This window comes from Penaeus japonicus, unplaced genomic scaffold (genome assembly GCF_977035675.1).
Source record: "Penaeus japonicus unplaced genomic scaffold, GWHDUDI00000001_assembly GWHDUDI00000017, whole genome shotgun sequence".
NCBI lineage: Eukaryota > Metazoa > Arthropoda > Malacostraca > Decapoda > Penaeidae > Penaeus > Penaeus japonicus.
Genome location: NW_028234419.1, coordinates 22,616,943 through 22,639,442, shown reverse-complemented (window position 1 = coordinate 22,639,442; position 22,500 = coordinate 22,616,943). Strand labels below are relative to the sequence as shown.

At 41.6% G+C, this 22,500-nt stretch overlaps 2 protein-coding genes across 2 annotated transcripts in view; one reads left to right on the top strand and one right to left on the bottom strand.

Moving 5' to 3' along the window:
- LOC122267713 (uncharacterized) overlaps positions 1-15,620 on the top strand; it is a 68,033-nt gene extending 52,413 nt beyond the window's left edge. The window contains exons 4-9 of the mRNA XM_086546128.1: positions 4,565-5,001; positions 5,507-5,578; positions 7,376-7,518; positions 8,341-12,062; positions 12,549-12,661; positions 13,737-15,620. Coding sequence (XP_086402254.1) covers positions 4,565-5,001; positions 5,507-5,578; positions 7,376-7,518; positions 8,341-12,062; positions 12,549-12,661; positions 13,737-14,291 — 5,042 coding nt within the window. The 3' untranslated portion in view covers positions 14,292-15,620. The remainder of the gene's footprint in view (positions 1-4,564; positions 5,002-5,506; positions 5,579-7,375; positions 7,519-8,340; positions 12,063-12,548; positions 12,662-13,736) is intronic.
- A 1,193-nt stretch (positions 15,621-16,813) lies between these two features.
- Positions 16,814-22,500, bottom strand: part of LOC122266466 (uncharacterized) — a gene marked incomplete in the record, with an annotated part of 50,844 nt that continues 45,157 nt past the window's right edge. The window contains 3 exon segments of the mRNA XM_086546129.1: positions 16,814-19,286; positions 19,820-19,927; positions 21,999-22,202. Of these exon segments, the coding sequence (XP_086402255.1) occupies positions 19,176-19,286; positions 19,820-19,927; positions 21,999-22,202 (423 nt within the window).

Below are 22,500 nucleotides of genomic sequence, written 5' to 3'. Positions count from 1 at the left end.
CAAGAAATAAAAAAAAAACAAAAACCAACAGCACCACCCCCTAACCCAACACTCGTGGAAAACACAAAAAAAAAAAACAAACACACAAACAAACACCCACAGCAAACAAACCAAAACCCTGCAAACCCCAACACCAACCCCACCCCCACCCAACACCATGCCACACATACAAAAACAGCTCCAGCTCCTAAGCGCCTCGCCCACCACCCCCCCCCACCTCACCCAAGCAGATTGATGATGGAGGTGGTGAACCAAACAACCAAAAAAACAAATAATCATCTGAAAACAAAAACAAAAACGCCACTACCCCCCCACCCACCCCCTCTCAAAGAAAAAACAACAACTATTTCCTGCCAAATATCTATCTCCCCGCCGTTATCCCCCCCCCCGCCCCACATCATCCGCACCACCAAAAACCCCCCAACCCCAAAACCAAGAAACACCCCCAACCCCCCCACCCCCATCCCCCCCCCCCCCACTTCCCCCATCCAACCCCACCAAGCCCCCCATAAGCCAACTGACTTCTTAACCCCACCCACCCCCCCCTCACCCGGTTGAGCCCACGCCCCACCACTACCCCCCCCCCACACGCTCTCTAATCTCCACAAACCCCCAACTCCAAGGACACTACCCCCCGCCAACAAAGCTACACCCCACCCACCCAAACACACCCTCCCTCCCACGAAACAACCCACGAAAACCCAAAACCCCCCAACTCCCAAAACACAAACCCAAACAACACAATCAAAACACAACAAAAAACACATAAAACAAAAAAAAAACACCCAACCCGCAAACCACAAATCCCCAACACCGGGCCAACAACCAAACAAACAAAACCAACCAAAACAAAATTCACACCGCCAACTAACAAACAAACCCCCCCAACCCCGAACAACAACACATCAAAAAAAACAACCCCCCCCACAATTTTAAACTTCCCAGACTCCTCCTCGTCCCACCAACCCTCAACCCCAACCAGAACTCCCAAAACTACAAAAAAATACACCCTAACCCCCCACCCCTACCCTCTGAAATCTCCTTAGGTGCCCGACTCCGCCCCCCCCCCCTCCCCTCAACAACACCCAACAACACACAACACACACCTCACCCCCCCCGCCGCCCACCCTTGTCAACCACCCCCACCCACCCTCGAACCCCAAAACAAAACAAACCCCAACCATAACACCAAAAAACCAAACCAAAACCCCACCAACCACCACAATCCAAAACACCAAACCAAAAAAACAACCCCCACAACACCAACCAACCAAACACCCCACCAACCAAAAAAAAAAAACAAGACAAAAAAAAAAAAAACACAAAAAAAAAAAAAAACCAAAAACAAAAAAACAACATATTTCAAAAAAAAACAAACAAAAAAAAAAAAAAAAAAAAAAAAAAATAACAAATACCCACCCACCTACACACCAGTACCAAAACCAACCAAAACATAACACAAACCAAAAAACCAAATAAAAAAAAAACATAAAAAAAAAAAAAAACAACCAAAAAAAAAAAAAAAAAAAAAAAAAAAACAAAAAAAAAAAGACAAACAAACCAAAAAAACCCCACCAAAAAAAAAAAAAAAAAAAAAAACCCCCTGGGTTGTGTGGAGGTGATGTCTACCCGGAGGTGGAGGGGGATGTATAAAAGAGTGGGGGGGGAATGGTGGATATTTGGGTGGGACAGGGGGGCCTTTTTCTTTTTTTCCTAGGTGCGGAGAGAAGTAGTCCTGGTATTGGGGGGGGGGACCTTTTTCTCCCTTCTTAATTCCACCTCCCTTTTTTATAAAATAATACAAACATTTTTAACTCTACATAATTATTATTATAAAATAAATATACCACCATACGCATAAGGGTGGGGGGGGGGGGGGCAGGGCGCTTGAAGGGTGGGGGCGGGTGCATGCAATAACCAAAAAAAAAAACCTAAATGCACACCGAAAAAAAGCGCCCCCTCCCCATCAATATCCACCCTCTAACCCACCAAGACAAGACACATGCCCCCGCAGGTCGCCCCCTAGCCAGCGCGCACACCAAGTAGGTGGGAGTGGTCGGGGGGGAGGTGGGTTTGTGAATTGAATTAGTATAGTAAGTATATAAAACCGGGCCACACCTCGCTGACAAATATAAAATACACCCAAACCCAAACCCCCCCACCAACCCACACAACCAAACCAAAACCCCACCCCAACAAATCCCCAAAAACCTAACCCAAAAAAAACACAAACCAAACACCCCCCCACCAAAACCAATAAACAACCGGCCCAAACCCCCAAAACCAACCCAACCCCAACCCCACAAAACACAACCCCACCCACCCCCACACCCCCACCCCATCCAACTGAAACCACAAAACCAACCCCAACCCAACAACACAAAACCATACACCACCCCAAACAAAAGACAAATGAGTAGCATATGAACGGAAGACTAACAACACAACCAAGCGCACCACAACCACACCCGCACCACCCACACACACAAATGTCCCACCCCCAGGCCAACACACCGCCCCGCCGCCCCCAAGACCCAGATCATCAGAAGAACCCTCGGGCACCATCCAATATGACTACCAGAACCCTGCACCACCACCACCACAACCACACCCCCGCCACCGCACACTTACCATACAATCAACCCAAAACCAAAAAACAACAAACAACCCCAGTCACCCCCAATCACCGCAGAACCCCTCCCCCACAGGCCCAAACATCACCCGGACAGCGCGCACGGCACCCAATTACCCCGGGACCACCCAACAGGGGAACCCCCACCTAAGGCAAAGACTCATTCACACACACAGTCTAATACACAATACCCCCCTCCCCTCCTCCTATTCCCTCCCACATAAATACAAACGCGACACACAGCCACCAAACACTCACTCTCACTCTCTCACACACACCTCACCACGGCCCACCATCAAGACAATCTCCTCTAACCACTCACACAACCACCACACCCATATTACCACACACACCCACCACCCCCACCCCACTCACACCACCACCACAACAACACTACCACTCACACCCCACTCACCACAAACTCTCAAACACTCCACCACACACACACCCACATCACACACCACTCGTAAAAAAGCACCGCTTTTACACTCCTCTGGGGGGGGGGGGGGGGGAGGGGGGGGGGGGGATATAGGGGGGGTGAAAGAGAAAGATAGGAGATCCCCAGTCCTCCCCACTCCCACACCCTCCACGACCCCCACACACACACCACCACAACACCCCACACCAACCGGCCCACACTCACACACCACACCACCACACACAGCACACACCCCACACCCACAAACACACACACACACACAGCCCCGTCGCACCCCCCCGTGAAACTAAGGCCCCGTGCCCAAGTCACCTCCGAGGACCCCATCCCCTGGCCCTCTACCCCTCATAATGTTACAGATGCATCACTTAGCCACTCTCAAACAAAAACAAAATATAAAAGAACATTATCTAAACCATCATGTATTTGTGCACTCAATATACAACATGTAACCAAATGAAAAAAGAAAACCATTTATTTTGTAATCAAATTATCTATGTAAAGAGAAATAACCATTGAAAGTTATGGGACTAAATGTACTTGAGATTTGATATTAAAACACTCTCTCTCTCTCTCTCTCTCTCACTCTCTCTCTCTCTCTCTCTCTCTACCCTCTAAACTCCTTCTCTCTCTCTCTCTTCTCTCCTCTCTCTCTCTCTACTCTCTCTCATCTCTCTCTCTTTACTCTCCCTCTACACTCTCTCTCACCTTTCTCTCTTTCTCTCACTCTCTCTCTCTCTCTCTCTCTCTCTCTCTCTCTCTCTCTCTCTCTCTCTCTCTCTCTGTGAGATGCAAGTAACCACTTGTCTCAATAAACTTGGCAAAGTCAAAGTCTCTCTCTCTCTCTCTCTCTCTCTCTCTCGCGCGCGCGCTCTCTCTCTTGCTCTTTTTCTCAGACTTTATCTCTCGATAAAATATCTCCCTGCTTTTGCCAGTGATAATATCATTAGGATTTGGGCATGAAGTGTTGAGCAAAATGACCCCAAGATTCTCATGAATGATACCAGGACAATAACTATCTTATCTACTCTCACCTATCCTATCTGTCTTATGCTATCTATCTACACGTAATGTGGATTGGGTAGCTACCTCTTTATCTATAGTATGATTTGTGCGTGAGTTGGTCTCCATCTATCAAGCAACAGTATCTATCTCTCTATTTACAGTATCTATCTATCTGCTTATGTATGTATATATGTATATATACATACATGCCTGTATGTATGTATGTATGTACGTATGTATGTATGTATTTATGAATGTATGTATGTATTTATGTATGTATGTATTTATGTATGTATGTATATATGTATGCATATATGTATGTATGTATGTATGTATGTATGTATGTATATATACTTCTATACGTATGTATGTATGTATGTATGTACATATGTATGTATATATGTATGTATGTATGTATGTACGTATGTAAATATCCCCAGTCCGCCTTGCAAAGAGCCATTGCAAACCCCTAACTCTCTCCCCTCCTTCAGGACTGCTATGCCTCGCCACGACACACGCCCTCGGCAGCGCTGAGGGCGGCGAGGGCGGCCAGGACCACCTCCCGAAGCCCTCCAGCGCCGAGGCAAAACCCGACGGAGGCGACGACGACGAAGCGAACGCAAACGCTTCCGGAGAGTCTGGTGGAGCGCCTTCTACGGCAGCCACCGCCAGGATGCTCTTACTCGCCGACAACAACAACAATAACAACAACAACAACACCACAACCAGCACGAAGGACCTGTTGACGTGGCGCCTGAAGGACACGAGTCTCCTGGACAAGCTGGCCAATAAGATCCTGGCCAGCGAGGAGGTGGAGGAGCGAAGGAATCCCAATAGGAGTGGCCAGGCTGACGACGAAACAGCTGACGACGAAGCAGCTGACGTTTCGAGCGCTGACGATGATGACCACAAGAGCGAGGCTTCCAAGGTAAGTTGTAGCTTTTTGGATTTTATTTCGTTTTTTCTTCTGATAGTTTTTGAATTTATCTTCCTATTTATTTTTTATCTATTTTTTTGTAAGTATATATATGTATATTTGTATTTTATATTGTTTTCTATCCTCTTTTTTTAATAGGTGTATTAATTTTTTTTCATTTATTATCATTTTTTAAAAATTTTCATATATCTTTTTAATCCATTTATTCATTATGATATTATACATTTTATATCAATGATAACAACCACAATTCGGCCACGTCAAAGCCATCCACACTGAACCAGCATTAGGCACATCTATCCAAAACAAAAACCCAAAATTACGAAATATTATCCCTCTCTCGGCCAGTATGTGATCCTACAATCATATATCATAAAACCAAAATTTAAACCATTAAAAAAAAAAAAAAAAAAAAAAAAAAATCCTCGTATTTCTCTTTTCGATGTTAATTTTTAAAAATCTTTCGGAATACAATGGCTAATGTTGTTCGGTTTAGGTGGTGGAGACGCGAGTGGCGGCCCCGGACACTTATCGGAAAGCCAGCGAGAATGTATCCTGTGATAACAAGGTAAGTTTGTTGAAGATAACAGTGAAAAAAAATATATTTGAAAAAAAGCTCTCATTTTCATAATGAATCGCCTAAAAGTGTTGTCACTTTCTGCATCTTATTCATCATTGTTTCCGTTTTATTTGGTATTGATAAAATGGATTATTAATCTTTTCATCCTATTTCTAATTAACATAAAAATGCTGACAATTTCTGTATCTTAATTATTACTTATAAAAAAAACTCATATTTTCTCCTCATTAATCACTAATCCTTCTGCGTCTTCATCTATCTCTCATAATCATATAAACATAATTAATGTTGCTAGCAAACTCGCCGTTTCCCTTATTCAAAAATCATCATCGTTATCTTTCCTTCTTTTTCTCATTCTTTCTCATATATTCATTCCTTGAACTCGGATCCAAGACACAGACAGATAAGACACCTAATGACTACAGGTATTGTGATTTTTATCATACATAACCATTGGCTCTAAGTTATTACACAAAGGAAGGACATGCTTGGGAAACCGTGACTAAATTTCTTACTTCTTGCTAGTGACTCTTTTATCTCTTAATTAATTAATGTGATCGACTTTCCGACTAACTGTAAAGATTTAGTGAAGAAAAAAAATACTTCCTTGTCTCTCCTATTATTATAATTATCGATTTAATGCATTTTTGGTTTGTTTGTTAGTAACTAAACTATGCTCATATTTTTTTCCCGACGGTGATACACTTGACAGGGTGGTGATGTCAGGTTGGTGATGATTGACAGCAGGTTAACAGGCTGGTGATGATAATCATTTGAAATGCAACAATGCTTTACGTACATGTTGCCCTCAGCCATCCATCATAAACCTGTCAGGTGCACTGTCACCTCTATAGTAATAAACTCTGCAATATTTATTTCGTCAACCATTGCATCTAACTATTCATTATCAATTCATCTGAAAAAAAAAGACACACATAAATAGAAAACCAAAAATGAAAGTCACCAAAAGAAAAGCACAACAGTATATATGATAATCATTTGATTTTGTACAATCACTTCCTTCATAGTGTCGTATCAATTTGCCAGGCCAGCTAAAATGACCTCTTTATCATCTCGTCATTTCCTTGCCTTGAATTATATGCATGTTCTTAATCACTATGTATATTCTTAATCAATCAGTCATAAAGAAGAAAAAGAAAACAGTTCTCATATTTCACTGAAAAAGAGTTAGAAAAGGTAATTACCACGGGAAATTAAACAAAAGAATATATTACAAGACAGATCCTCTAACTAGTGATTACAATTATCTTACCATCAACATAAGACAAAAATGCAATAAAAAAAAAAAAAAAATCTTAGTACACATTTCGATTCAGATTACACACTCGATCCCCCTTTCCCTTTTTGTTGTACAAGACTTGTATAAAAAAAAATATAATAATAATAAAAATAAAAAAGGGCGATTAAAAAGCATTAGTAAAGACACTAAAACTCCAATACCTTTGATCCCACATTAACCTAGAAAGTTAAAGCTTTCCAATCCGCCTCCAATCCATGTTATCTTAACACAGAGAAAGAAAAGTCCCGTCAAGTATAGTGATCCAGGTACAGTGATCCGTACTCATCCCACAGAAAAAAAAAATCTAAAAAAAGAGAAAAAGAAGATAGGAAAATAAAGATGATAGACAACCTTAAAATGAAAAACAGACATATCCAGCATTAAACAAACAAGATAGGAAAACAAAGATAAAAAAACAATTTTAAAAGATAAAACACACACATCCACCATTAACCAAACACGGATAACCGATCTCACGCCCACAGAACTCCTGGGAGTGCCTCACTGCCAACGAGACTCTCCGCCTTCGCCAGCAACTCCTGCAGGATCTGGAGACCTCCTTCAACGCCCCTCTGCCCTCGAGGATCCGCTACCGCCTCAAGAAGAAGCCGTCCATCTACACATCCAAGTAGGCCTATGGAGGACTGGAGACGCTAAGACCACACCCTTGATGACTGGACGAATCTGAGATTTGGTTGAGAGATGAATTGGATAGATAGATGACGGGGGGAGGGTGGGTGGGGGGGGTGAGTTTGGAGTGTAGGAAGGGATGGGGAATGGGTAGATGATTCAGGGTTTGATGGATTGAAGAGAAATAGGGGGATAGGTGGATGAATATAGGAAGAGATAAATGAATATGGAAAGGAATACTCTTTTTCTCTTTCTTTCTCGTTCTCTCTCTCTATATATATATACATACATTCATATATATATATATATATATATATATATATATATATATATATATATATATATATATATATATATCAATATATCTCACACACACACACACACACACACACACACCACAACACACACACACACACACACACACACACACACACACACACACACACACACACACACATACATATATATATATATATTTTTAATTAATATAAAGTGTAAGATAAAGAACACACACACACATTTTTTCTCAGATTGACAAATAATTCTTAAATCTTCCTTTGTTTCTCTTGTGTGAACTTAATTAATGACTAACAGATAATGCAGGTATGAAATTCGACTTTGTGACGTCATGGACACATATGTTTTGTATAATCGATTTCAAGGTAAATCCATCTTTAAGATTTAAGATTTGAATTTTAATCGTGTAATTCTATCACCGTTGTTCTCTATCAAAAGGTACCGATAAGGAGTATAATTATTAACATTTTCTTTTATTTTTTATTTATTTATTTATTTATCATTATTATTATTATTTTTTTAGGAAACCCAATATCCGCTACGACATCGGAATCCCCGACATTTACGAGACGGAGGTCGTGGTGACGCCCAAACACCCTCAGGAACTCCACGACATTCAGCCCACCGTCGGCTACCCGAAGGAGGACTACCGAGTCGCCGCCGACAGGAAATACCAGCAGTTCGTCCCGACCCCCGGCCAGCCCCAGTACGTGCCGTTGGAGGCCCTCGTGACCCCTGCGTACGGCGAGGAGGGGGCGAAGGGCCCTGCGAAGCCATATATCCCCCTCAACAGGAACAAGGCCGGCGAAGAGTCTCCGAGTCTGGTGTTCCGGCCTCCTCGCCGCCCGCCCGGCCACCATCGGCGTCGAACCAATGGGTTGGTCTCGAGGCCGCCCCCCGGCCGCCCTCACTTCTTCACGCCCGCGCCGGAGAGACTCAGCATTCAGGCCCATCTCCAGTATCGCCGCCCGGTCTCCTTCAAGTACCGAAGGACGGATGCTGATTCGAAGCCCCCGCAGGAACCGACGCCCACCACCCGCTCTTACACCACGGTGCCCTATCCCACCAAAGCCGTCACGCCACGCCCAACAACGCCTTCTCCAACACCATACCAGGAAGTGGTGTCAACTGAAGGCTACGCGAAACCATCACAGACCTATCTGCCGCCGGATAAGGAGTATGTGGCACCACAGGCTCCTGCCAAGGCCCCCGAGCCAGAAACGTACTCTAAGCCCTCTGCGCACTATCTTCCCCCTAATAAGGAATATGTTGCTCCAGTGGCTCCTTTGACGACGCCTACATACAAGGCTCCGGAAGCCCCTCACACTGATCCTCCTTCAGCCTACATTGCACCCGAGAAGGATTATAAGCCACCACATGCTGCAACGCCAAAGACTACATACAAAACACCAGCTGTTACTTACACTGACCCTCCCAAGCAGTATATCCCCCCCAGCACAAAGAACGAAGCTCCTTACGCTGCAACGCCAGTCCCTAGCATCTCGCAGACTTATCTTCCCCCAAACAAGGAGTATGTGCCTCCCGAAAAACCTGCCGAGAAATACGAAGTACCTTCACAAACATACGAACCACCCACGAATGAATACATCCCCCCGAAAGCTGTCTCTCCTCCTACCAACACTTATGAAGAACCTCCTAGAAAGTACGTGCCTCCAAGCAACGAGTATTTGCCTCCTGCTGCCAATCACAAACTCCCTGGGCAGAGCTACACACCACCACCGAGAAAATACCTTCCGCCAAACAAGGAATTTGCTGCTCCACCTCGCAGGAGACTCCGGCCAGGTGCAAGGCCCATGGGTCCTGGCAAACCCGTAGCAAAGCCACCCAGAAAGTACCTTCCTCCAGACAAGGAATTCAGTGCGCCTGGAAGGAGAGTTCCTGTCGAGGGAAAGTTGCCACCACGAAGACGCCGTCCCGGAGGTCCTGGCAAGAGAAGGAGGAAACACCCCAAGAGGCCCACTCCACCTAGCAGAACGTATCTTCCACCCAATATCGAATTTAATGATGGAGGTTTATCTGCACCAGGTTATGGAACAACACCTGCCCCACGCACCTACCTGCCTCCTAACAAGGACTATAATACACCACCTCCAAGGACCTACGTACCCCCCACCAACGAATATCTGCCTCCACCCAAAGATGACGTTAAAGCCCCACAAATGACAACCATGGCTTCCGTCACATATGCAACCCCTTCCAGGACATACCTGCCACCCCAGCGGGAATACCAAGCCCCACCAGAGAGGTATCCGACGCTAAGCCAGACTTACGTTCCACCCACAAACGAATACATACCACCAAAAGTAGCAGCAACTCCTGCACCAGCATATGTCCCCCCTCTTCCACCACCGAAGTCCACCTATGCTCCACCTCAGGTGACTTATGCGGCTCCACAGCTGAGTTATGTACAGCCGTCGCAGAAATATGAACTCCCTGTCAATGAGTTCATAATAACGCCTCCAAAACCTGAACCTCATGACACTGCCCTTCCTTCGTGGCTCGTAAGCCTGCAGCAGACAAAAGCCCCTCTGGAAGCCCAAACCTACAAAATCCGCAAGACCAACCCAACGCCTCCCCCTGGATATGACCCGAATACTTCCACAAAGGCAAGTTATGCAAAGACAACATCTGCTCCTTCCTATGCTTATTCCCCTCCTGAGCTTCAGTATCATCCTCCCAAACCTGAATACCAAGCTCCTCCCGAACGGCCTGCTGTCACCCCTGGCTATTCCTTGCCATCAAGAACCTATCAGCCTCCAGATAAGGAGTATTTGCCTCCAAATGACTACAGTCCTTCAGCTACTCCTCAGAGCGCTTATGTTCCCCCTAAAGCGCTCGTTACAGAAGCTTATGTTCCTCCCAAAGCCCCAGAACAAGCCTATGTTCCTCCCAAAGCCCCACAACAAGCCTATGTCCCGCCCAAAGCCGCAGAACAAGCCTATGTCCCGCCCAAAGCCCCAGAACAAGCCTATGTTCCACCCAAAGCCCCCGAAGAAGCTTATGTTCCTCCCAAAGTATCGCCGGACGTCTATGTGCCTCCTAAGACCCCTGCAGTAGCAGACGTCTCGAAGCCTAAGTCCTCCTACATACCCCCACCACCACCTCCACTACATATCCCAATCGACCCCACCTACCTGCCTCCTCCTAAGCAGCCATCTGCCACCTACATTCCGCCTCAGCATGATTTCTACGTCCCCCCCGAGGCCCCAAGACCAACTCACCCCCCTCCCCCTTCTGCAAATCTACACCTCAGCGCCCCACACTCCACACATCACACGACTCCCAAACCCACCTACCCAGCTGTTGTGTCATCAGCATATGTTCCCCCAGCTAAACCCAAACCAGATTATGTTCCTCCAGCACAACCCACCCCGGCTTACGTTCCACCGGCCAAGCCAACGCAAGCTTATGTTCCCCCAGCACAACCTAAACCTGCTTACGTTCCTCCCGCTCAGCCTGCAGAAGCTTATGTCCCTCCAGCTAAGCCAACTCAAGTTTATGTTCCTCCTGCTCAGCCTAAACCAGATTATGTTCCCCCTGTGACTGCCAAGCCACATATTGTTACTACTTACAGTCCTCCTTTACCTAAGCCAGACTACGTCCCCCCAGCTGCACCTAAGCCAGACTATGTAGCCCCAGCTAAACCCACAGCATCCTACGTCCCCCCAGCCAAACCCACACAGGCCTATGTCCCCCCAGCTTCGCCGAAACCTGCCGTTCACGTCACGACTTACAAACCTTCTTACAATCCTAAACTGCAAAAACTCCAAGACTTCAGTCACCCAGGATCTGCCCTGCCACCACGACCTTCCCTGCGTCCTAACCATACCACCACGACTTACTCCCCTCCTGTGTACACCCCTTCGACCTTCGGACCGGGCTATAACGACCTCCCTGCCAGCGTCAAGCCACCCGTCCCGTCGGCGATCCCTCCCCCTCCTCATGCACCCGTGCGAGGCTATCACCACAATCCCTACTATTACGACGATAGCGACTACTACTACGATGACGATGACTATTACGATTACGATTACGACTACAACTATTACTACGACGATGATGACTACTACTACGACTACGACTATGACTACTACTACGACTACGACTACGGGCCGCCACAACAGAACAGACGACCCGTTCCGCACCATCTCATCCCTCAGTCAGATTACTTTGACATCCTCGAGAACGAGATCCAAGACTTTGGTTATATTGCCGGCATACCTGGTAAGAGGACCTGCGAGGCTCTGTGTTAAGTCATAGGGAGTCGTAAGGATATTTAGAGTTGGTTTAAGTAGAGGGGGGGGGGGTATTACAAGGGACGTGTTGGAAAGATAGATGTTTAAGAGGGAGATGGATTATAAAAATAAATTAGGTCAAAGGGATTTTTTTAAAGATGTATAGATGTTTCAGGTTGAAAAAAAAATATTACAATAAATGTTATTAAAGAGAGTATTTTAGGATGACACATTTGATTGTGTCTTTATTTAGGCAAGATTAATCTATAGGGCTAACATATTTAATCATACATTACAATTATTTTTTTTTAGATGATGACAATATTATATAAAACCGTTCAGAAAACGGACACAGCTTATAATAGAAACCGAAAAAAAAAACTAATCAAACTTAGATAATTTCTGAGATATCATCACTCACGATGTTTCCTTTATTTGTTACTTAGAAATTAATGTAACTCTTTTCCCACATCAGGTCGGGCCGGGCGTGACTACCCAATCCTGAGCTACATTCCTCTGACCTCGTTTGGCTGTGACCTTGTGGCTGATTACCCGGGTTATTACGCTGATATGGAAGCAGGGTGCCAGGTGAGACCAGGGCTCTTTCTTTTTCTCGTTCTCTCTTTCTTTCTTTCTTTTTCTGTCTCTCTCTTTCTTTCTTTTCTTTCTTTCTTTTTTTTTCTCTTTCTTTCTTTCTTTCTTTCTCTCTCTCTCTCTCTCTCTCTCTCTCTCTCTCTCTCTCTCTCTCTCTCTCTCTCTCTCTCTCTCTCTCTCTCTCTCGCTCTCTCTATCTATCTATCTATCTATCTCTCTCTATCTATCTCATTCTCTCTCTCTCTCTCTCTCTCTCTCTCTCTCTCTCTCTCTCTCTCTCTCTCACTCTCTCTCCTCTCGCTCTCTCTCTCTCTCTTCTCCTCTCTCTCTCTCTCTCTCTGTCTCTCTCTCTCTCTCTCTCTCTCTCTCTCTCTCTCTCCCCTCTCCTCTCTCTCTCTCTCTCTCTCTCTCTCTCTCTCTCTCTCTCTCTCTCTCTCTCCTCTCTCTCTCTCTCTCTCTTCTCTCTCTTCTTTCTCTCCCCCCCCTTCCTCTCCTCTCTCCCCCTCTCTCTCTTTTCTCTCTTCTTCTCTCTCTCTCTTCTCCCTCTCTTCCTCTCTTCTTTTCTCTCTCTCTTCTCTCTCTCTCTCTCTCTCTCTCTCTCTCTCTTTCTCCTCTCTCTCTCTCTCTTCTCTTCTCTTCTCTCTCTCTCTCTTATCTTCTCTCTCTCTCTCTTATCTTCTCTTCTCTCTCTCTTCTCTTTTTTTTCTTTCTCCTCCCTCTCTTATCTTATATTATCTTATCTCTTCTCTTCTCTTCTCTTCTCTTCTCTCTCTCTCTCTCTCTCTCTCTCTCTCTCTCTCTCTCTCTCTCTCTCTCTCTCTCTTCTCTTCTCCTCTCTCTCTCTCTCTCTCTCTCTCTCTCTCTCTCTCTCTCTCTCTCTCTTTTCTCCCTCTCTTTCTTTTTACTCTCTCCCTCTCCCTCTCAGACTCTCTTTATTCATTTAATTGTGATACAAGTACTCATAAAGGAAGACTATAAAAGAGGCAGTGAATATGGAGAAAAAACAAACAAACAAACAAACATAAATCACAGCAACTGCGTATTTTCATTCACTCATTTTCTCTCACAGGTATTCCACATTTGCCACCGCAATGGCCGCCAAGACTCGTTCCTTTGTCCCAACGGCACCGTCTTCAACCAGAAGTACTTCGTGTGCGACTGGTGGTACAACTTCGCCTGCGAGGACGCCCCCTTCTTCTACCCCGTCAACGCGGCCATCGGCCACCCCGGCGTCCCTCTCCACAAGGACATCTTGGAGGCTGATATCAGAAGCTCAAGGTACCTCGGCGATTCCCATCACGGTTTTGCCACGCCGGCACCTGTACACCACCAACAATCCGCTGTGTTACAACACCCGGCCGCTGCGGTACATCACCCGTCGGCTGCGGTACATCACCCGTCGGCTGCGGTACATCACCCGTCCGTTGCGGTACATCACCCGTCGGCTGCGGTACATCACCCGTCGGCTGCGGTACAGCACCCGTCCGTTGCGGTACATCACCCGCCCGCTGCGGTACATCATCCTTCGGTCCCTCCTCATCATGTTACTCCAACTCCCCATGTCAGTCAGCTCCAGAATTCGCACGGACCGCCACATCACGTGACATCCCCGTCTGTAGGTTAAGTTCATGCAATATCTACAAGAGGAAAATATATATAGATATATATTTTTTTTTTTCACGTGATCGGTTTATGTCTCATTAGAAGCAGTGTGAAAATGGGTCGAAGAATGTATATTGTATGAAGCATGAAGTTGGTTAGTCGAAAGGTCTTTCTTCCCATCTTCGTGTGCAAGATGAATCATTGCAGGACCAACACTTCGAATAGTATTCTTTCTTGGGTAATTTATACACATATACATATCCAGTTGTAACGTGGAAGATGGTAGCGACAGTAAGGAAAATACGAGGCTGTCTGTTTGTGTGACCTTCCATTGATTATTAATCCACAGGCAATTGATCTAAGCTTCTGCCATGTCCTTTCATTATAAACAAATCCATGTTGTTTGTCACTATATCATCCAACACTGCTAAGGAAGGCAGGTTTGAACTCGGAATCTCTGATATACAGGTTTTTATTACAAAACATGGAAGGGAGTTTATCAACCTCCCCCTTTCACAGAAGGAAATTGGACACTGCAACTTGAGTGAAGTGTCGCCTTTGTTTTTTTTTACGCTGTCGTAGTCGAGGACACAACCTACCTTTCTTAGTGGAAATCTAGTCCCTGTTTTGTTTGTGTATATACGTGTCGTTGTTTCAGTTACTTAGCTTAGAATATGTTTGGATATTTTTCTTCGAGAAGATGGCGCTACGTTAAAAAAAAAAACATGTCTAGGTTTTTCATTGTGTATTTTTATATATATAATTTTTCTTTGTGGTAATTCGACTGCAAATATTGTTTTTTTTATATAGATGCATTTGTTCTACTCTGTTGCATATCTTTACATTGTTTATCCCGTTATTTTTTCTACAGTTTTAATTAATATAGAAGAAATCAGCTTTCATTAAAAAAAAGGATTAGAACTGTGTTGTGTTCTATGCTTATTAATGACAAAATCAGTGCCTTACTATTTACGTGTTAAGATGTTACTGTATCTGTATTTTCTAGAGTAATACAAGAATGGCAATGTTGATGGTGCATCTATCACTAAGATTTTACAAATTGTGCATTAGTTACCAGTCACTTAGTTACCAGTCAAGCTTCTAACTACCATGAGAAGCAAGTTTAAATCACACATACATATCTTATACGTCATAAACCTCAGTCTTCGAAGAGAGAAGAACCAAAAATACGAATTCCATTGAATGTGAGAGAAAGGGTTTTATGTGAGGGAAAAAAAGGTGCCATTCATGCCATCACTCAGCCATTATTGTGCCAGCGAATTTCTTGCCAGAGTGTTTTGTTCACGGACTATTCGTGATGCTTTTGTTATGAATAAAGATATCAAAATAATACCTGTGTGGTTTTTCTCCTTTTTTTATTTTTGTTTAATTTTTATTTTTATTTTTTATTTTATTATTATTATTATTATTATTTTTTTTTTTATGTTGTATGCTATCATGAATGGGTATTAAAAGCATTTATTAGATTTATATTTATCAATTGTTGAACACAAGGGCTTAGTCTATACACTGACGTATGCTGGAGCTGCCGGAGGCCTCCTGGGCTCAGCATCATGTGAAGGCCTCGTTAATTAATCTCTTTTGATACTTCGTATTGCTAGCCATGCAGTTATTAATCTGCTTTATCTTCATAAAGTAAAATCATAATGAAGCATTATCAAGGCGAAAAAAAAAAAAAAAAAAAAAAAAAAAAAAAAAAAAAATATATATATATATATATATATATATATATATATATATATATATATATATATAATGTAGTGAGATTATTGTGATGAAAGATAATCCTTTTCTTATTGAAGTTGATCGTTTCTTTGTCAATAAGGTCCAACTTCATCGAAATAACAAAATTATGAAATTAATAAGATATAATTTCGCATGATATATGAAATAAAATATCTACACAGAGAAACATTTAAAGCACCTTTTGCATTTTATCTTTTTCAATAAAAACGCTTATGCAATAAAGGAGAAACCTATGTCATTTATTTCTTTATATATTCAAGGGCATACAATATATACGATCTATTTATTCTTGCTACAGGTGACTCCTTTTGTCTGTAGTTCCTAGTCTAAAGACCCGGTAGCCTCGTATCTAGAACAAAAAAAGAAGAAAAAAAAAATATATATAATATATAGAGAAAAAAAACAAACAAACAGCAACAACTAAAGAGCACCGATTATCAAGATCTCAGTGTCTTCTTTTTATATTCGTTTTTTTTTTTTTTTTTTTTTTTCGCTGAAGTAATGTTTAAAACGGCGGAATTGCCGGGCGAAAATCCAAAAATTTCTGAAAATCCAAAAATTATGAAACTTCTCTTGTCAGGCCCTTCAAGTAGATAAGAAATACCCTTGTTATATGAACATAGGCTTATTCTATCTACATCTCTTTCAGAAATATTTCAACTTATTAGATAATATTTACTGGATAATATTTACTTATTAGATAAATCATACTGAAACAAGATAACTTACATACCCTTCCCCAACGTTCTTCAACCAATGGAAATGAAAAGACAGAAATGTGTAGAAAAAAATGTATTTACAAGTCATTCACAGATACATAGACTGTGTTCACTGGAACTGCTATAGATATGAATATATATTTATTCTGATAAATGAGGCACACATCTTATATGTGAGTGATTTGGATAAGTCACTGTCAATTTTGTTTTGAAGTGTGTACATGGAATATAGGAAAATTCACACAATAATGAGAATCTGAACTTATCTATACAGAATGAAAAGTTTGATCACCTTTCGACTAAAGTGCAATGATAATAAGTAATCATATATGAACAGAAATGAATAATAAGATAACAAAATTATCACATGTCCAACACGAAGATTGAATTAGTTTTTTTTTCTTCTTCATCCTCCTTACATGTTTTCTTTTCCTTTTTTCTTTTTTTTCTTTTTTGTTTTTCATCTGCGACGATGGAGATATGTGTGCGCATACAGCTGTTAATGAATGTACCATCAACCATCCAGAATCAATGAAGTGCATGCAATTTTGACTAATTTTGTTTGTGAAGCTCAAGTTTGCTATTCACGGCGACAAATTAAAAGAAAAAAAAAAAGAAAAAAAAGGAGAAAAGGCGTAGTATTTCGAGCTTTTATGCAGCACTTTTAAAATCGAAAAACTCATAGAAAAAAAAAATCGTCATCACTATAACTCATATCTAACAGAGATTACTTATAAATAACATTTTCAAGTTCTGGAAATCACTTCCAGACATGCGATATCGCCACAGGAAATGATATCTAACAGATATAATTTGCAATTTTGAATGACTCTTAATGACATCAGTAATGCAATGCAGATCTCAAGTGCAACACTTGCCTAATGGCATATATGAAGATGCACTGGTACCATCTTCCGCAATACATTTTTCTTAAAGACTTCTAGTCACTCAGATAAAAAAAAAAAAAAAAAAAAAAAATCGACTTGGTAAATACAAAATATAACATACTAGTACTTTCCAAGAAAATAATTCACAGCTGAAATACCAATTAAAAATATCATTAGAAAAAAAAATCCTTTTTATCAATGAAAATAAATCAGAATCAATTTCGTTCTGATTGGAATGGACGTGTATTGTTGAAAGCATATACACACATGCAGACGAATAAAACGTAAATACTATAAGACTCAAAATATCTCTTTCGCAACAAGCTGTTCGGATTGTGAACTCACGGACTTATGAACTACACCATTGATCCAAATCATTCTGGACATCACTTGTTCATCATATGATATGACAATACATTTCAAATATTCATTAATATTAAAAGAGAACTCGCAAGCCATAATCATTCACAATAATATCTATATCAATTTTATTTTGTTTTCAACCATATTTGTCCAAAACTTATAGCAAATCATACCAAAAAATATCACAAAAAAGCCTTACATATACCTATTTATACACAGGAATAAAATAAATGCCAAACTGCCTACGTACATGACTGCAAACGGAAAAAAAGCTGATATATATCGTGTTAACATAAAACTGGTAGACATTTGTAAATTTGATAATGAAACTCAGTCTAGAACACATTATCACACTCTAGTGAAGAACAAAAGCTGTTTCGGTTAATCTATTTTACTTTACACTGGAGCATTACAAAATCTGAAAGTATAATTGGTGTTAACTCAGAATTATACAACTTATATATGTATCATTTTAATATATTTTTACACGCGAAAATAATGTGGACAGCATTATCCACGAATCCGATATATTAGCACTATGGATTCATTCAACATATCAACTGTGAGAATATTTTGATTATCTCATTAAAAAAAAGCAAAAACAAATTTGATGTTACTTAAGAGTTTAAAAAAAAAATCTCCATTTGATAAATATTCACAGACATAGTATAACGATAGATATTAATTGATATTTTTGTCAGTAAGATTACATAATATCCGAAAGCTTTCCAGAAACAGTGCTGGTGTGTCGTGTGTTAGGTTATAAAATTACACGAAATTGTATCACTATCACCTTTTTTACATTAAGTAAAGTACTAAAACTCTAAAGCTACAATGCCTGTATTTGTCAGCATAGGTAATGATATGCCAAGTAAGCTTGCTGAAGTAAAATATATACCTCTGTGGTCATAGCAGTAGTAAAAGTTGTAGTATAAGGTAAAGCCTACCCTGTTAACCCCACACAGCTTCTTAAAAAAAAAAAAAAAAAAAGAAAAAAAAAAAAAAAAAAAAAAAAAAAAAAAAGGGTCAATATTCAAAAGTGAAAACAACCAAAGTAATAATAAAAAAAAAAGAAAAACGTGTTTAAATCCAATTCCTATCTCCTTTTCTCTCTTCTTATGAATGGGGGGATCCAGGCAGGTGAAAGGGCATCAGGTGAGGATCGGCTTTTCACCCCGAAACCTGTTCCAAAAGAGGAGCAGGAGGATCCAGTTCCACATGAGGAAGCTTGATGGATCCTCGCTTGGGTCGCCACAGCATCACTTCTTCTTGCTCTTCGACCTGGTGGGAAGTAGATTAAAAGATATGAATAAATTTCCATTATATGGAATGAAATGGAATGAGATACATGAAGTAAAATAAGATGAAATACTCGAAATGAAATAAAAAGAAAATACACGAAATAAAATAAGATGAAATACTCGAAATGAAATAAAATAAAATACACGAAATAAAATAAGATGAAATACTCGAAATGAAAGAAAATAAGATACACGAAATGCAAAAAGAATTAAACCCAAAAATAAAATAGACTGAAAAATTAAAAATCTTTTGATAATGATACCTCTAAGCAATTTCTTCCGCGTCTAAACACCGACTAATGAACCGTTTTCTTCACAGCAGACCCCCACCCCCCCTAAAAAAAAAAAAAAAAAAAAAAAAAAAAAAAAAAAAATCCAATCCAAACCAATTAGTGACACCCACCGACACGAATAACAAACAAACTTTACATCACAAATTACTACTAATAATCAAACATCAAACCCTACTATATCTCCCCCACCCCCCCATTTTCTTTTTCTTCTTTACCCTACCTCCTCAGCTTCTGATCCAGCGCCTCCCACAGCGCCGGATGACTCTGCACTTTGATCCAGACCCATTTGCGAGAGTCTCCTGGTCGTCTCTGTGAGGTGCGGGTCGTTCTGGAAGGTCAGAAGGGTCGTTGAAAAGGTCAGGGGCGGGAAGGAAGAGATAGTGAGTTGGATATGTGGTGTTGTTATCATAATGATGGGGGGGGGGGATAATGATGGTGATGGTTGTGATTGTTAGGGTTGTTATCATTGTTATTATGATCATTTTTATTATCATTATGGTTGTTATTATCGTTATTAGTATTGTCATTATCATTATCATTGCCATCATTATTATTATCATCATTATTATTATCATTATTATTATAATTATTATTATAATTATTATTATCATCATTATTATTATCATTATTATCATCATCATCATCATCATCATCATCATCATCATCATCATCATCATCATCATCATCATCATCATCATCATCATCATCATCATCATTATTATCATTATTATTATCATTATCATCATTATCATTATCAATAATATGACCATTACCATAATATTTTTTTCCTTTCTTCTTTCTTCTTTCAGAGAGAGAGAGAGAGAGAGAGAGAGAGAGAGAGAGAGAGAGAGAGAGAGAGAGAGAGAGAGAGAGAGAGAGCAAGAGAGAGAGCGAAGAAAGAGAGAGAGAGAGAGAGAGAGAGAGAGAGAGAGAGAGAGAGAGAGAGAGAGAGAGAGAGAGAGAGAGAGAGAGAGAGAGAGAGAGAGAGAGAGAGAGAGAGAAAGAGAGAGAAAGAGAGAGAAAGAGAAAGAGAGAGAAAGAGAAAGAGAGAGAGAGAGAGAGAGAGAGAGAGAGAGAGAGAGAGAGAGAGAGAGAGAGAGAGAGAGAGAGAGAGAGAGAGAGAGAGAGAGAGAGAGAGCGTGAAGAAAAGAGATATATAATACCACAAACACAAAAACAAAAAACAACCAGACAACCAGACAAAGACAAACCCGAACCACACCGACAAAACAAACAAAACAAACAAACAAACACAGACATCCACCCACAGCCCAAACATCCCAAAGGATAAAAAAAACGGAAAAAAAAGAGGGGAAAAAAGTCTTCCCAGCGAGTCCTCCGCTAATTATCCTAATCTCATTACTATTAGCGAACCAGGCTTCCTTGCGAGGCGCTGTGACTCAAAAGATTTTTTTCCCCTCATTCGGGACTTGGCGAATACTTGTGTTTGAATTTGACTTTTCGTATTTTGGTATTTACTAGTGTGATTTTATTATTGTTGTTGTTATTATTATCATTTATGTGGTCATTACTATTACTATTATTACTATTTTCTTTATTTTTGTTGTTGTTATTATCCTTTATGTGATCATTACTGTTATCATTATTACTATTTTATTTATTTTTGTTGTTGTTATTATCATTTATGTGATCATTACTATTATCATTATTACTATTTTCTTTATTTTTGTTGTTGTTATTATCATTTATGTGATCATTACTATCATCGTTATTACTATTATTATCATTATTGATATCCTCTTTATCTTTATTCATCATCACACCTCTTATCATCATTATCTTAATTATTTCTATATTTATCATTTTATTATTGATATTATCCCTCTTACTATCACTATAATTTGATTACATTATTTCTTGCTTTGCTGATCTTTTAATTCTGACAACTTTTGCTTGTTTTCTTGTTTACTTGTTTATTTATCTATCGTTCCTCTGTTCTCTCGTTCTTGACTAACCTCCCTTCCCTTTCGCCTTCTCTTCTTTATTCTTCCGTCTCTTCTCTCTTTCATCCTTTCTACTTTCTGTTTCTCTCTCGCCTCTCTCCCTCCCTCCCTTTCTGTCTCTCTATCTCCCTACCACCCTTTCTCTCTCTCTCTCTCTCTCTCTCTCTCTCTCTCTCTCTCTCTCTCTCTCTCTCTCTCTCTCTCTCTCTCTCTCTCTCTCTCTCTCTCTCTCTCTCTCTCCCTCCCTCCCTCCCTCCCTCCCTCCCTCCCTCCCTCCTCTCTTACTCCTCTCCCCTATCCCTCCCTCCCTCCCTCCCTCCCTCCCTCCTACCCCCTCTCCCTCCCTCTTTCCCTCCTCCTCTCCCCTACCCCCCTTCCCTCCTTCCCTCCCCTATGCCTCCCTCCCATCCCTCCCTCCCTCCTTCCATTCCTCACCTGCTGAGCTGGCTCCGACGCGGCTGAGGGCGGGGTTGTGGGCGGCGAGTGAGAGGGGGGGACGACGGGGCAGGTCCTCATGTGGTCCGCCTGGGGAATGTGACGGGCGTGGGCGTGGGCGGAGGACGAGGAGGAGGCGCCCTCATCCTCACTGCTGCCCTCCGTGTACAGTTCCTCTCCGCTGATCCAGCTCTCTTCCTCCTCCTGCGGAAGGGAAGCAAGCGGTGAGTCAGGGAGAAGAGGAAAGGATGAACTGGTGAGTCAGGGAGAAGAGGAAAGGATGAATTGGTGAGTCAGGGAGAAGAGGAAAGGATGAATTGGTGAGTCAGGGAGAAGAGGAAAGGATGAATTGGTGAGTCAGGGAGAAGAGGAAAGGATGAATTGGTGAGTCAGGGAGAAGAGGAAAGGATGAATTGGTGAGTCAGGGAGAAGAGGAAAGGATGAATTGGTGAATCAGGGAGAAGAGGAAAGGATGAATTGGTGAGTCAGGGAGAAGAGGAAG